At 35.3% G+C, this 15,021-nt stretch overlaps 1 protein-coding gene across 2 annotated transcripts in view; it reads left to right on the plus strand.

Moving 5' to 3' along the window:
* Window positions 1–15,021, plus strand: part of SS18 (SS18 subunit of BAF chromatin remodeling complex) — an 86,099-nt gene that overhangs the window by 48,176 nt on the left and 22,902 nt on the right. For both annotated transcript variants that reach the window (XM_046671784.1, XM_046671785.1), the window contains exons 6-7: window positions 12,404–12,571; window positions 13,221–13,325. In XM_046671784.1, coding sequence (XP_046527740.1) covers window positions 12,404–12,571; window positions 13,221–13,325 — 273 coding nt within the window. The remainder of the gene's footprint in view (window positions 1–12,403; window positions 12,572–13,220; window positions 13,326–15,021) is intronic.

A 15,021-nucleotide genomic window follows, 5' to 3' on the forward strand; every position in this document is an offset into this window, starting at 1 on the left:
TGTCTTGTAAACAATAGAAATATATTTCTCACAGTTTTGGAGGCTCGACGTATGAGATCAGGGTGCCTGCATGGTGGGGTGAGAACCCTCTTCCCTGTCTCTGACGTCTTGTTTCCTCACTGGTAGAAGGGGCTAGGGAGCTCGACAGGGCTGCTCTTTTATAAGGACTCAAATACCATTCATGAGGGCTCTGCCTAGTTACCTCCCAAAGACCTCACCTCCTAATACCATCCCATTGGACTTGAGGATTTCAACTTAGGAATTTTGGGGGGACGCAAACATTCAGATGATGGAATTTGCCATTTGTGTTTTTTCTGTGAATTGCCTGTTTGTGTGTCCCATTATCTTTGGTTTGTTTATTATTAATTTGAAGGAGTTCCTTACAGATTAAAACTATTCACCCTTTGTTTAGCATATGTGAAAACATTTTGTAAGTTTTAGGAGATAGGAAAAAAATGTTTTGTTCTAGTAGTAGGATTCTGAAGTGGTAATGTTACTTTTATGAAAAAGTGTAGTTACTTCTTAGTTATGTCAGGCCTTTTTTCCAACATTTGTTAAATTATGTTCCAGATACACTTAGATAATGATTGGTAAAATACTTTGGAACTCCGCATGCTTACTAGTTCTGAGAAGTCCTACAGTAAGGAACCCGATGTGATCTTGGTTAAGACAAGTATATTACATAGAGCTCTTTCCCTTCCCTTCCCTTCCCTTTTTTTTTGAGAGGAGGGGTGTATTATTCATCAAAATATTCAGTGAGTGCCCTTTAGGGCCTGGTACTGTGATGAAGTACTTTACGTGTCTTCTTTAATTTAATCCTCACATTATCTTTAGGTAGTAGGTACTGTTGTTATCCTCATTCCGTGCATAAGGAAACACATCCTATGGAAATACAGGCAGGCCTCACTTTGCACAGTTCTGATACGCGTGAATTTCAGTTATCACAATTTAGTAAAATAACAGGTGTTCCCCAAAAACGTGGTTCAACTTTCAATTCCATGGTATATTGACTGTATGCAGTTGCATCAAATACAAAGTTAGCTGCTCTCTCTTCGGTACTCAGATCGATGCATAAATAACAGATGCCTGTCATGATCAGTTACCATTTATGTCACTTTCAGATTCTGTCAGTGATTGGTCACTGTGCACGTAGAATAAAGCATGTAGTTGTGTTGCTTCCTTGGCTCCCAGCGATAAAACTACGTGATATTTTACAAAAATGGTTAATTCAAAGAGGGACTTGGCCAAAATAGATAAAAGTACAGCAAAGAAATGAAAAGTAAGACTGCTGGAGATGGAATCCAAATCCATTGTAAACAGAGTTATAGAAGAAATTGCTGACTGTGGGAATGTTGACACTGCTGCCATTTGAGAGACTTCAGATACGCACTGCAGATACTTAGAGAAGGTGAGCTTAGTGACATAAATGAGAAAACTGGTTGTGATGAAAAGAATGAAGATTTCCTAGAGAAAGTGAGACCGGCAAAATACTTCATGTTAAATGAATTTCACAACATTGAAGGTACAAAGGATAAAATATTGGAAGCTGATCCATACTTAGAAAGCAGTATGACAGTTTGCCAAGCTGTAGAAAAGATCCTACCTCCGAATTGTCAGTTGCACCATGAGGAGAAGGGAAGCACACTGTTCAAACTACTCTTGATAAGATTTTCTTTTTTTTAAAGATTTTATTTTTTTCCTTTTTCTCTCCAAAGCCCCCCGGTACATAGTTGTATATTCTTTGTTGTGGGTCCTCTAGTTGTGGCATGTGGGACGCTGCCTCAGCGTGGTTTGACGAGCAGTGCCATGTCCGCGCCCAGGATTCAAACTAACGAAACACTGGGCCGCCTGCAGCGGAGTGTGCGAACTTAACCACTCGGCCACGGGGCCAGCCCCTCTTGATAAGATTTTTACAAAGAAGTAGAACTTATACAATTCTCAGTATTTCTAACTTTTTAAATTACAATGTAAATGTTAGTTTTTCTCATGTCCCTATGTATTTGTAACTGACATTAATAGAGTATTTAATGTTTTGACAGAAAATTTTAAAGACCGTGGAACAATCGTACTTTTCTCCATTGATTGTTAAGATCATTTTGCATGATGTCCACTTGCATGGCCGTTTATATAGCCCAGACTACCATGCAAAGTGAAGGCTATAAAGTTTTATAGAATTCCCTTTGGGAAAGGCTAAGTTTGTAACTATATATATATGTTGTCAGGTGAAGAACTTCCTATTTGTTTTAAAGACTCAAATAAGATACAACTATGTCTGATAATGATAAGTTCTATGAAGAAAAGTAACGTAAAGGGAAAGAGAAAGATGAGGATGTGTGTGCTGTTTTAGGATGGTGAGCAGAGACCTGGAAAAAGAGCATTGCACAAGCAGAAGCAACAGCAAGCAAGAGCCCTGAGGCTGGAGCATACTTGGTATGTTTGAAGTATAGCAAGGAGACCAGTCTCGCTGGAGTTGACTGAGTAAAAGTGGAGAGTCATAAGAGTTAAGATCCAAGATATAGTTGAAAACCAAGCTATGAAAGACCTTGTATTGTAGTCCATAAGGATTTTAGATTTTATTCTGAGAGAGTGGGGATACTGCTGAAAAGTTTTGAGCAAAGGAATAATATGATCTGAATATATGTTTTAAAAAGATACCTTTGTCTTCTGTATGGAAAATAGACTGTACTAGGGTAAGTGTGGAAGCAAGGAGACTTATTAAAGGGCTCTTGCTGTAGTATTTAGATAAGAGATGATGGTAGCTTTGAATAGAGTGATACTATGGAAGTAATGAGTAGTAGCCAGTTTTGGGATATTTACCGTATATTTTGAAGGAAGAGTTGCCATAATTTGCTAAGATTAGTTAGTGGATTGGATTTGGAGTACAAGAGGACAGAGTTAATCATGACTTCACTGTTGAAGTAATTGAATCGTGTTGCCATGTACTAAGATTAAGAGACTGGGAGAATAGCAGATTTAGGAGAATGAGTTTAATTTGGCACAAGTTACCTTTGAGTGACCTACTAATATGCAAGTGGATATATCAGTGGCAGTTGGTTATGTTAGTCTGGAGTTGAGGGGAGAGGTCAGGGTATTAAAAGCCATGGGATTGGAAGGGATCATTTGAGGAGTGAATAAAGGTAGAGAAGAGATCTGAAGGTTCAGTACCTGAGCACTCCAGCATTTTGACCTTGGGAAGATGATAGGTTTCTTTCAGGAGAACTCAGAAATTGAACAGGAGTAGCCAGTGAGTTGGGAGAGAAGCCAAGAGAGTGTAGTATCTTAGAAGCTAAGTGAAGAAAGTGTTTAAAAATGAGGGAATTATTAAACATGTCAAACTCTGCTGATCAGTCAAGTAAGATGAGAATTGAAAACTAACCACTGGATTTTCTGACTGTGGTGGACAGTTTTGGTGGAGGAATGGGGGCAAAATCCTGACTGCAGTATATTCAAGAAAAAATGACAAGAGAAAAAGTGGTAACAGTGAGTAAAGACAATTCTTTTCAGTTATTTTTTGATATAGGAAAACAAAATAGGGTTGGGAAGGTAGTAAATCATGTTTGTATACTGATAAGAATGATCCTTTAGGGAGGGGGCAATTGATGATGCAAGAGAGAGAGGAAAGGGACAGTTGTAGAAGCAGTGTCTTTGAGTTGTTGTGATGAGTTTACGGGCACAGAGCCCTCACCTCTGATAACAATTGTGAGAATTTAGGCAACTGCAAAGTTACCAGGAGTGGTACCCAAGACTCACCTCATTTCTGACACCAATTGTGAGTTCTGGGGTTCTCAAAACCACCCTAAGGTTCAGTCATTTCCTTGAAAGACTCACAGACACTGAAAGCTGTTATACTCACAGTTGTGATTTATTGTAGTGAAGAGATACAGATTAACATCAGCTAAGGGGAAAAGTGCATGGAGAAAAGCCCAGAAGAAGTTCGAAACGCGGAGTTTCTCTTCCCGTGGAGTCAGGATGCTTTATTCTCCTGGTCCCAACATGTGACAGTATATACAGAATATTGCCAACTGAGAGAGTTCTCCTGAGTCTCAGTGGGCAGAGTTGGGGCTCCATTATGTAGATTTGATTGATTGCCCATATTATTAATCTCAGTCTCCAGTCTCTAGTCCCTCAGGGCATGATCAAAAGCCCCACCCAGGTTCAAGAGCTATAGGACTCCCCAATTTAATAAATTTAGTAAATCTTCAATATAAAAAAACATTGTGAGAGTATACTGACTTTTTCTCCTTTCAAATATAATTGTAATTACAAATGAAGAAATTATTTCAAATTTTTTATTCCATAGAAATATCATGTTTGACCTCTGTAGTGGATTTGAATGAATGAAAATTTGTGTGTACAGTCATTTTTCTTCTCTGTTAAAATTAGTGCATTTATGCAGTATTTCTAATATTGCAGGTTTCAGTTTGCTATAGTTTTGGGTTTATACAGCCATTACATTGTAATTTAGACTAGATGTTTTGTTTATACATTTGATCAATATTGCTATATTGAATGAGTTTTCCAGGTTGTAATTTTTTTCCCCAGTGATGACATTTTTCTGGTTATAAAAATAACTAATATTTAATATGAAAAATCTGGAAGATACAGAAAAGCATAGAGCATAAAACAAAAATCACCTATAAATTTATTCTATATGTTCTAAATTACTCCATAGACAAGGTACCGTCCACTTATCTATAGTAAGTAGCCTGTACTTAGGCTCTTTGTAGCAGCAGTTTGAGTGCTTGTAATTACATAATTATTTGTAAATATCTGTTTAATTATTTTTCCCTAGACCCTAGGCTCTGTGAAGTCAGGAACTGTCTTGTTTTGTTCACTACTTCATCCTATTTGTTGACTGTTAGATTAGCTAGATTTCCTCCTGCCATAACAAAGTAAAAACCAGCATCCTTCTCTGCAGTGTTGTTACCCATCGCCTGTCATTCCAGGAGTGAAGCAAAGAAGGAATTGTCTGTTACTGTCAGATAAAACAGATGATTGTCAGTTATACCAAAACCTTTTGGGTTTGGGAGGCAAACTCTATTCTATTCGACATATTTTAAACTCAATTTCATTACAGTTCATTTTTAAAAACTTTTTATTTTGAAATAATAACAGGTTTACAGGGAGTTGCAGAGGTTATATGGAGAGATCCTATGTGTCCTCCCTCCAGCCATCTCGAATCCCTGGCAACACTGTTACTCTTTTCTCCATTTCTGTAGTTTGGCTATTTTCAGCATGTTATATAAATGGAATCATACAGTAGGTGATCTTTTGACACTGGCTTTTTTTACTCAGCATAATTGTCTATCCAAGTTGTTGTATGTATCAGTGGTTCATTCTTTTTTATTGGTAAGTAGCATTTCATGGTATGGATGTAGCACAGTTTGTTTTAACTATGCACCTTTGGAGGTACATTTTGATTGTTTCCGGTTTTTGGCTTTTACAAATAAAAGTTCTGTGAACATTTGTATACATGTTCATGGTTTTATTTGGACATAAGTTTTCATTTCTCTGAGATAAATACCCAAGAGTGCAATTGCTTGGTCATATGATAAGTGTATGTTTGGTTTTTTTAGAAACTGCCAAACTGATCACCATAGTGGCTGTACCATTTTAGAGTGCCACCAGCGGTGTATGAGAGATCTGCCTTTTCAAAATCCTTGCCAGCATTTGGTATTGTCAATATTTTTTCTTATCTTAGCTATTCTAAAAATGTGTAATGCTATTTCATTGTGGCCTTAATTTGCATTTCCCTAATGCCTCCTGATAGTGAACATCTTTCCATGTGTTTATTTGCCATCTGTAAATCCTCTTCAGTGAAAGGTCTCTGCATGTCTTTTGCCTTTTTTCCAGTTGGATTATTTGTTTTTTTACTGTTGAGTTTTGAGAAGTCTTTATATATTTTTCTAAGATTAATTTTTAAATTTCCTCCCAATATTTTGTTATGTAAGATTTGAAACATACAGAAAAGTTGAAGGAATGATACCTGTATAGTTCCCATCTGTATTCTGCAGTTAACATTTTACTAAATTGGTTTATCATCCATCTGTTCATCCATCTACTCCTCCATCAGTGCATCTTATTTTTCAAAATACATTTCACAGTAATTTGTGGATATCAGTATACTTTACCCATAAACACTTTAGTTTGCATGTCATTAGAGCTCAGCATTTTTTAATGTTAAATTTTTCTTTAGGTAACATTTACATCCAGTGAAATGCACAAATCTTAAGTGTATCATTCAATGAGTTTTAACATATTTGTAACACAAACCCGTTAGGATTCGTTTCATAGCTAATATCCTAGGTGTCTTTGTGGGACGCAGTCCTACTCCAGTTTCAACATTTTATATGAACTATATCTTCTTTTATGGTAAAAGATGATGGTTGGTTATTCTTTCCCTTAGAACCCTATCTAAATGTGTGGTCCTAGGACTACCTGGATCATTGTCACCTGGGGGTGCTTGTTAAAGTAAGATTTGTCTGCCTCACGCTGTATCTGCTAAACCAGAATCTCTAGGGGTAAATTTTAGAAATTACATTTTAACAAATATTCTAAGTCATGCTTATTTACAGTCTGTTCCCTCAGAATTTTTCTGGGCAGTATAATCTCTTCTGTGCCAGATGGTTCATAACTTTTCAGCTTTCACACTGTATGACACAAAGCTGTATGTTCTAATATAGCCCATCTCCATGGCTTTCTACTTGAGCAAGGTAGGGTCTTTACTTTCACATCAGATTGTCACTTGTGCCACATAAATCTGGGGCTTTTGTAGTTCTTTTCAGTCTGCAATAGATGTTTAGCAGTGACTTGTTTTTGAATTAATATTATTATATTAGTATAGTTGAAACTATTTAAGAGGGGTTGTCTAACTCTAAGAATTTTCTTACCCTTTTATTTTGCTGGATTTATTAAGCCACAACATCTCCCTTTGCTAATTTTCAGTCACCAGAAAGCTGAGTACATAATCTAATTCTCAGACTAGTTTGTGGAAATGCCTATGATTTAAAATTATACCCTTGAGAATTCAGGATTTCTTAACTCAGCATTATTGATATTTTGAGCTGCATAATTCTTTGTTGTGGGGGCCTGTCCTGTGCGTTGAGATATTTAGGAGTATTTTTGCCCTGTACCCACTAGGTGGCAGTAGCACCCCCCATACCAACTGTGACAACCAAAAATGTGTCCAGACTTTGCTAAATGTCCCATGGGGGGGCAAAATAGCCTAGGATTTAGAATCACAGCTTTAAGAAATGGTTAATGTAAGGAACTACATGTAGGAAGGTCTGTATTACTAAATAAACAACAATAGGAAAAGTTGTTGATACTTTTATGTTTTAAATACTGAAGACTTTAATGAGAATTTCTCTAAAAGTTTCATGTTATGAAGAAGTTTGTATCTGTTAATGAACTGTTCTTTTTACTAGCTAAAATCTATTATGGTTTTATTTTTTCATTGTTTGCTAGGAGGCTCAGCTAAGCTTGTGCTGGTTGCAGTGACTTTTCTAAGCCTCTGGGGTTTTCTTAGTTACTTGGCTCTTGTTCTTTTATCCTTGGTATTGTGTCTAAACGTCTTGAAAGTCTTGATGAGGACAGGTGTACGTTTTAGGTAAGTAAAGAATTCTGTTCATTTTATTTTATTCATTTATTTTTCTTAAAAGATTTTATTTTTCCTTTTTCTCCCCAAAGCCCCCCCAGTACATAGTTGTATATTTTTTTAGTTGTGGGTCCTTCTAGTTGTGGCATGTGGGACACTGCCTCAGCATGGCCTGACGAGCATTGCCATGTCTGCGCCCAGGATCCAAACTGGCACAACCCTGGGCCGCCGAAGCAGAGTGGGCGAACTCAACCACGGGGCTGGCCCCAATCCTGTTCATTTTAAATGGCTATTTAACAGGTACTAAGTTAGCTAGTTGAGTTTGCTGGAATACAGGGATTTTTTTTCCAGATATTTTATTGAGGTCATAATGGTTTATAACATTATGTATAATTTCAGGTGTACGTTATTGTTTATCCTTTTCTGTATAGACTGCATGGTGCTCACCACCAATAGTCTAGTTGTTAACTGTCACCGTATATATATATGCCCCTTTACTCCTTTGGCACAAACCCCAACCCTCTTCCCCTCTGGTAACCATTAATTTGTTCTCTTTATCTATGAGTTTGTTTATCTTCCACATATGAGTGAACTCATTCGGCGTTTGTCTTTCTCTGTCTGGCTTATTTCGCTTAACATAATACCCTCAAGGTCCATCCATGTTGTTGTAAATGGGATGATTTTGTCTTTTTTTTTTTTATGGCTGAGTAATATGGAATACAGGGATTTGTTTCTTGTAAAGAAACTATTAGGGGCTGGCCCAGTGGCGCAGTGGTTAAGTTCGTACCTTCCGCTTTGGTGGCCTGGGGTTTGCCAGTTCGGATCCTGGGTGCAGACATGGCACCGCTTGTCAAGCCATGCTGTGGTAGGCATCCCACATATAAAGTAGAGGAGGATGGGCATGGATGCTAGCTCAGGGCTAGTCTTCCTGAGCAAAAAGAGGAGGATTGGTGGCAGATGTTAGCTCAGGGCTGATCTTCCTCAAAAAAAAAAAAAAAAAAAAACGAAAAGAAGCTATTAGTAATACCTTCAAGTGGGAGCTATAAATGATTTAGTTTGAGATTGAATAGTTAAGGAATAAGTACTAAAATGTGAGCAGTAGATGATGAAATATGAACGAGAAAATAGACTTGGGGAGGGTTTTATCTATGCAGTTTCATGGTCTAATTCTTATACAGATATAGGTAGGGTGAAGAAATTTCTTTAGGAGTTTTATATTATAGTGGTATGTTATATAGAACTGTTTTCCTGGGAGGTATTACATAGGAGAGGATGATTTCACTCTGGAGAGGAAGTACACGTAGTGTGGTTAAGAGCATGGCTTAGAGTTCTCACCATTTACTTGCTATGCAACTTTAGATAAGATTCTTTTTTTTTTTTTTTTTTTTTTCCTTTTTCTCCCCAAAGCCCCCCGGTACATAGTTGTGTATTCTTCTAGTTGTGGCATGTGGGACGCTGCCTCAGCGTGGTCTGACGAGCAGTGCCATGTCCGCGCCCAGGATTCGAACCAACGAAACACTGGGCCGCCTGCAGCGGAGCGCGCGAACTTAACCACTCGGCCACGGGGCCAGCCCCTAGATAAGATTCTTAATGCTTGTAAGCCTTAAATTTTCTTACCTGTAAAAGGAAGTTGATGATAATACCGCCTGTTTCATAGGGTTTGGGAAGCATAAAGACGTAAAGCTCTTAGTTTAGTGCCTGGCCCATAATAAGTGTTAATTAATTGTTAGCTGTCATTTTTAACCTTTATTTAAAATAATACGTACATTAATGATACAATTTATAGAGTTTTAATGTATTAGTTTGCATTTGAAGATGTGAATATATCTGTATATGTATCTATGTGTATATAGAATTTTTAAAAATTATGTTCTAAATTCTTCAGAGATGAATTAAAACTTAATGTTATCTTTATAGTTGAGTCTTAAAAAATTCTTTTTGACTAATGTCTTAAGGTACAACTAAGTGTTAACCATCTTATTGGAGCAAAGAATTCCAATAATATAAAAATATGGTGATTTGGGAACATTTTACATGTGTTTAAGATACAAGACATTGTTTCCATAGAATATCTATTAAGGTATAAAACTCAAAATGGAAAGAAATAATGTGGTGCTGAACATTTCTTATGTGTGCTTTCAGAACATTTTTATAAAAACATTGTAGATAATTAAGACATTAATGTGGTCTTTGCATATGTAATATCACACTTTGTAGTGCATCCTAGCATTAAAATGATTTATGTAAAAGATGAAGAATAATCTTTAAGCATATAGTAATGTATGATGCCGTTGTTGGTAGAAAATGGTTATAGTAGACTTATTTTGTAATCTTCACTCTGTAGTACAAATTTTTAGAACTTAATTTTGGGATAACCTTTTGAGATTTAGCTCTCTTATTTCTGATAATATCTCAAGGGATAATACATGTTTACCAGTGTAGCATATTTCATTATCATAAGAAAAATAATATGCTTCCTAAACAATCAGAATTGAAGTCGTAGTTTTTTTTTTAATGGATAAAGCTTCAAGGAAAAAGATGAAAAGCACCATGTTTTAGCAGTGCTATCCCCCTCCATTCTCTGTGGTTTTAGGCTTGATCTTGAATGATGTCGAGGATCCTCAGAGGGAGGGAAGTGACAGAGAATAAAAGAAGGGTGGTAATTGAGCTCTTTGGGATTGGAACTGCTGACAGTCCCAAAAGATAAAGCACAAGTGGCATGGTCTTGTCTATCTAGGGCTTAAGCTAGAATTACTTTTCTCCTTTAGAGCAAAGCTTAGAATTCTGTTGTTATTGTATCCTTTTGGATTTTCCTTAGGCTATTATGTTTTTGCTTTCTTCCTCCTTTATTTTTAATTTTGGTTCCAATGCATATTATATGCTTTGGTTTCATAGTTAGCTTCTGTTAAGAAAAGAGGTCTGTAATCAGTATTGGAGAAGGAAAACAAGGCAAAACCTTCATTTACTGAAAATGAATTATATAAATGCCCAATCATGCTGCCTATTAAATTATGAATGCTAGCATTAATACTTTATTATATGCAAAATATATTTTAAAAATTGTAGCAAATAAACTAGGTAGTGTTTGGAACTTTTTTATTGCACAGTTTGCTTCTGAACTGCTAAATTTGCTATAGCTTGAGGAGGGGCAGTCAAGAATAGTGGATAAATGTGCTTTGAAATCAAACTTGAGTTTTGTCCAATTCCCAGTTGATATCTATTAGCTATATAATCTCGATCTTTGGATTCCTTGGCTAAAACTCTGAAAATTAGGATCCTTACCCCTGGTAGTTGTTAGTGGCTTACATGAAATAAATGTAAAAGTGTATCTGGTAGTGTTAAGTGCACTCAGTGTTAAGGTCTCTTCCCTTCCACTCTCTACCTAGGCACCATATCTCTGCTATTAAGAGTTTATTTTCTTGTTGAAGGAAAAATCCCAGAGTAACCTTTGAAAGGCTTATATTTATGATAATAAGATTAGAGGGAAAAAGGAATTTGAAAAGGAGTAGAAAAACAGAAGGCGGCAAATAGGAAAAAAAAGTTAGCTCTGATAAAGTACTTCAGATAATACAGTTGTTCAAGTTGGGAAAGAATTGAATTCTTTCTGTGTACATTGCTGCTGCTGTTGTAGGTCAGTAATATGTTTAAAAAGGTGAACTTGTTTTGTTTTGAATTTTTATTGAATTACACAATGAACTTTTGGCTCATCTGGGCAGTTTTGCCTGTAAAACTTTTCCAGGCTGTCTAGTCCTTTGAATTTCGTACTTTCTTCTTAAATTGTCCCCAAGTCAGTAAAGGGGGCATATGTAGTTATTTAAGCAGTAGTACACTGGGGGATGACTCCTGTATACTTTTGAGACACTAATGGTTGTAATGGTAGAATGATGAGCTCTGCGTACCATGACTTGGCCCAGTGAACCTCTGAGGAGCTGCTTACATTGTTAGATGGCAACATGGAACTTTATGGCCATTGTTGATTATTTCATGTGATACGTTTTTACTGTGGCCGTTGTGATACTACAGCAGTGGTAATTTGACTACCTCAGTATTGCTCACTTTGGAAACTGCATAATTCTTCTGATTTCCCTATGACTTATTGCAGTTCTCTGTCTAGGTGTGTTTGATTGTGTGTGTGTGAGAACTTATTAAGAAACACTACAGCCCTTTGATTTCAGGACCTCTTTAGATTCTAAATATTATAGTTGGAAAAAGGAAGGAAGACCCTTTAAAATTTTGTGTAAAATTAAAGTTTATGAAATTCCACTGGTGTAAGTACACTTATAAATGTTTGTGTACTTTCCCTGTCTACCAGTATATAATGAGTGCGCATTGAAAAAGGGGAAAAAATGGATATCCAGAAATTAGATTTCTTTCCCTGAGTGTGACTATTGGTTTGCTGTGTGATTTTGTCAAGTTTACTTTGTTTTGGTGTATTTTCTTGTGTAGCGTGAGAATTCTGTCTTCTCTAGAAAGATTGTGTAGATAAATGTAGATATTATATAGTATGTAATGAAAGATATATGCAAGATGTTCATATATTGTATCCATTTTGTTTTTAAAAAAATAATTAGGTCCGTACGGCGGATTTCAAATCAACTACCACAGAATGGTTCTTTTCCTTTGTTTGAAGATTATTTTAGGCATGTGAACTTTAATTAAAAGATTTGTTTTTATTACTGGAAGTCAATTTTCATTACAATAAATTATATATTTTGAGGATTATATGATAAAAGACTTTTGTATTTCTTTTAGGATGTTAAAATTATATACAAATGTATTATGTGCGTATGTTTTCTCTGTTTTCAGGTCCAATGATGCATCAGCAGCCTCCTTCTCAACAGTACAATATGCCACAGGGAGGTGGGCAGCATTACCAAGGCCAACAGCCACCTATGGGAATGATGGGTCAAGTTAACCAAGGCAATCATATGATGGGGCAGAGACAGATTCCTCCCTATAGACCACCTCAACAGGGTAAGATTCCACTTGGAAATTTTTTAGCTTAATATAAATAACAGTAGTTGAAAGGCTTTAAATTTTAATGAACTTTTCATCTAGACAAAGTCAGGGCTTTTTGTTTCTTGATTTTTAAATTACATTTTATCTTTTTCCCTAAAAGGTAGTAGCTATAGTAGGTACAAAGGGTCACAAAGTAGATAGGAACTTCCTTGTGTACACCTTTCTTGTCTCTATTCTTTTTTGGGGAAAGCTTACATCATAAAATTTATATTAAAAGCTCACTAATTTATAGCAGAAAATGCTGTTTTATTTTTGAGGAGTTACTAAACATATGGTCAGAAACAAACTCGATTTTATTTCAAACTGCTCTAATATCAAAATAAAAAGGAAATTAATTTTCTACCAATTTGAACCTCTTTTTAAGAAGTTAGTGTTTGTTTTTTTGAGTTGGTATTGTTTTATATTGCATGTATGGTCTCAGCATTAATTTTTGTGAAATGTGGTTTATGGTGTTGCTGTGTGCTTGTGTGTGTATAAGAGTAGTTAAAAGTATCTGAAATGCCAAAGCATGGGAGGGGAAATGCCAAAACATCAGATTAGAAAGAAAGCCTTTGATGACATAGAGAACAAATTATTTACATCTTGACTGGTTGTGGTTTTTCAGGCCCACCACAGCAGTACTCAGGCCAGGAAGACTATTATGGGGACCAATACAGTCATGGTGGACAAGGTCCTCCAGAAGGCATGAACCAGCAATATTACCCTGATGGTAATCTCTCCTAATGTTAACTTTCCCATTTTCTATCCCTGCCCAATATTAATGTAGATAGCTTATTCAGAACATTTTCATGAAGATGAAGAAACTAACATGCTGTTTCTTCTAAATTTAGACACATTTCAGTAATCTAAAGTACCAATGGTAGCATTAGTTTATAATCTGTTTCTAAGTGTATTTTGTTTAGCTTTTCTGTGTTAGTACCATCAGGAATCACCTTCTGTCTTGGAATCCTTTCTTATGTAAAGGAGGATCCTTTCGTATTTGTAACTGTTCATTTGAACCAAAGCAAATGTTACTGATTTACTTTTTAAATAACAGCTTTATTGAAATAATTCATGTACCATAAAGTTCACCCATTGATATACTTTTATGCATTGTGTAAGTACATAGAGAATATAGTTCTCAAGTATTTTTCCAAGTTTCATCATTTTAGTTAATGTTGGATACTTCTCAAAGAACTATGGTTTATATACATTAGCATTTGCATTTGAGGAAAATTTTGGAGGCTAAATTATATCCATAATGTAGCTGTATATAGAGTTAATAGAATAGGAAAGGGATTTGAAAACCAGATTTTAATGTTAGTTATTTAGTTTAGTGGTTATTATTATTATTTTTTTAGTGGGAAGGAATCTTGTGAAAAAGTGGTCAGTAAAGATGTTCTACACTTAGTAATGAAGGCATACAGGCAGGCTTTCACTGTACAGTTCTTTAAGTTTTTCTGTATGTTTGGAAATTTTATGATACAAAGTTGAAGAAAAAATAATCCAAACATATAAAACTGATAAATTAGAGGTGATTATTCACATTATAAAATGATTTGTCTTGTTATGAAAAAGGATTTGCCAAAATCTTCCTTTATACAGTAAGCTCCCTTAGGATATTTAAGGTAAACTAATTGGCAGAGAAGCTTGGGGAAACTAAGAACTTAAAAAGCTGAAGTGTTGGGACCGTTGATTAGAAGCAAGAAGATATAATTTGGTGTGTGTTTAGAAATTCGTTTTGCTTGCCCTTTTTCATTAATGTATAAAGCATAAAGGGACATTGGTATAAGGACGTTGGTTTTTACTGCAGAGGCTCTGATTATACAGGCAAAGCCTGTAGAATTCTACATACAATAAATGTTTATGAGTAATAGTATTGATATATATGGGTAATTCTGGTTAGAAAAATGACGTTTTTTTATCTCAGATTTTCTTGTCCTAAGTTATTCAGAATGTTGTTTTTTCTTTTTTCTTTTACGTGTAGACATTATATTAAGTTTTTTTTAATGAAAAACCTTAGTAACTTTAGTAAGTTTACAGAGCATAGGTATTTTAAAGAGATGAAATCTGTTTTGTTAAACTTTATGCATTAGGAAATTTGTTGGAAATAAATGATTTTTTTGTTTGATTTTTAAAATACATTTTAAGTAATTTAGTTGTTATTTGACACTTTTATTTTAGTCTTATTTCCTGAAATATGAAATTTGTATTGTTATAAATGTGACCTTTCTGTTCAAAATAGACAGATATGTTATTTTTATATTTTTATTATATCAGGGGATTTTTAAATTTAAATGGTGTCATTTTTGCATAGGTGTGTATTAATATGTTTGACACTTACATAGAGTGTTCCATTTATAACAACAATTAATTTTCTTAAGCAGCATTGGAGTTTTTCTCATTATGTTCAGATACTTATGCCA

This window comes from Equus quagga, chromosome 9 (genome assembly GCF_021613505.1).
Source record: "Equus quagga isolate Etosha38 chromosome 9, UCLA_HA_Equagga_1.0, whole genome shotgun sequence".
In the NCBI taxonomy this organism is placed as follows: domain Eukaryota; kingdom Metazoa; phylum Chordata; class Mammalia; order Perissodactyla; family Equidae; genus Equus; species Equus quagga.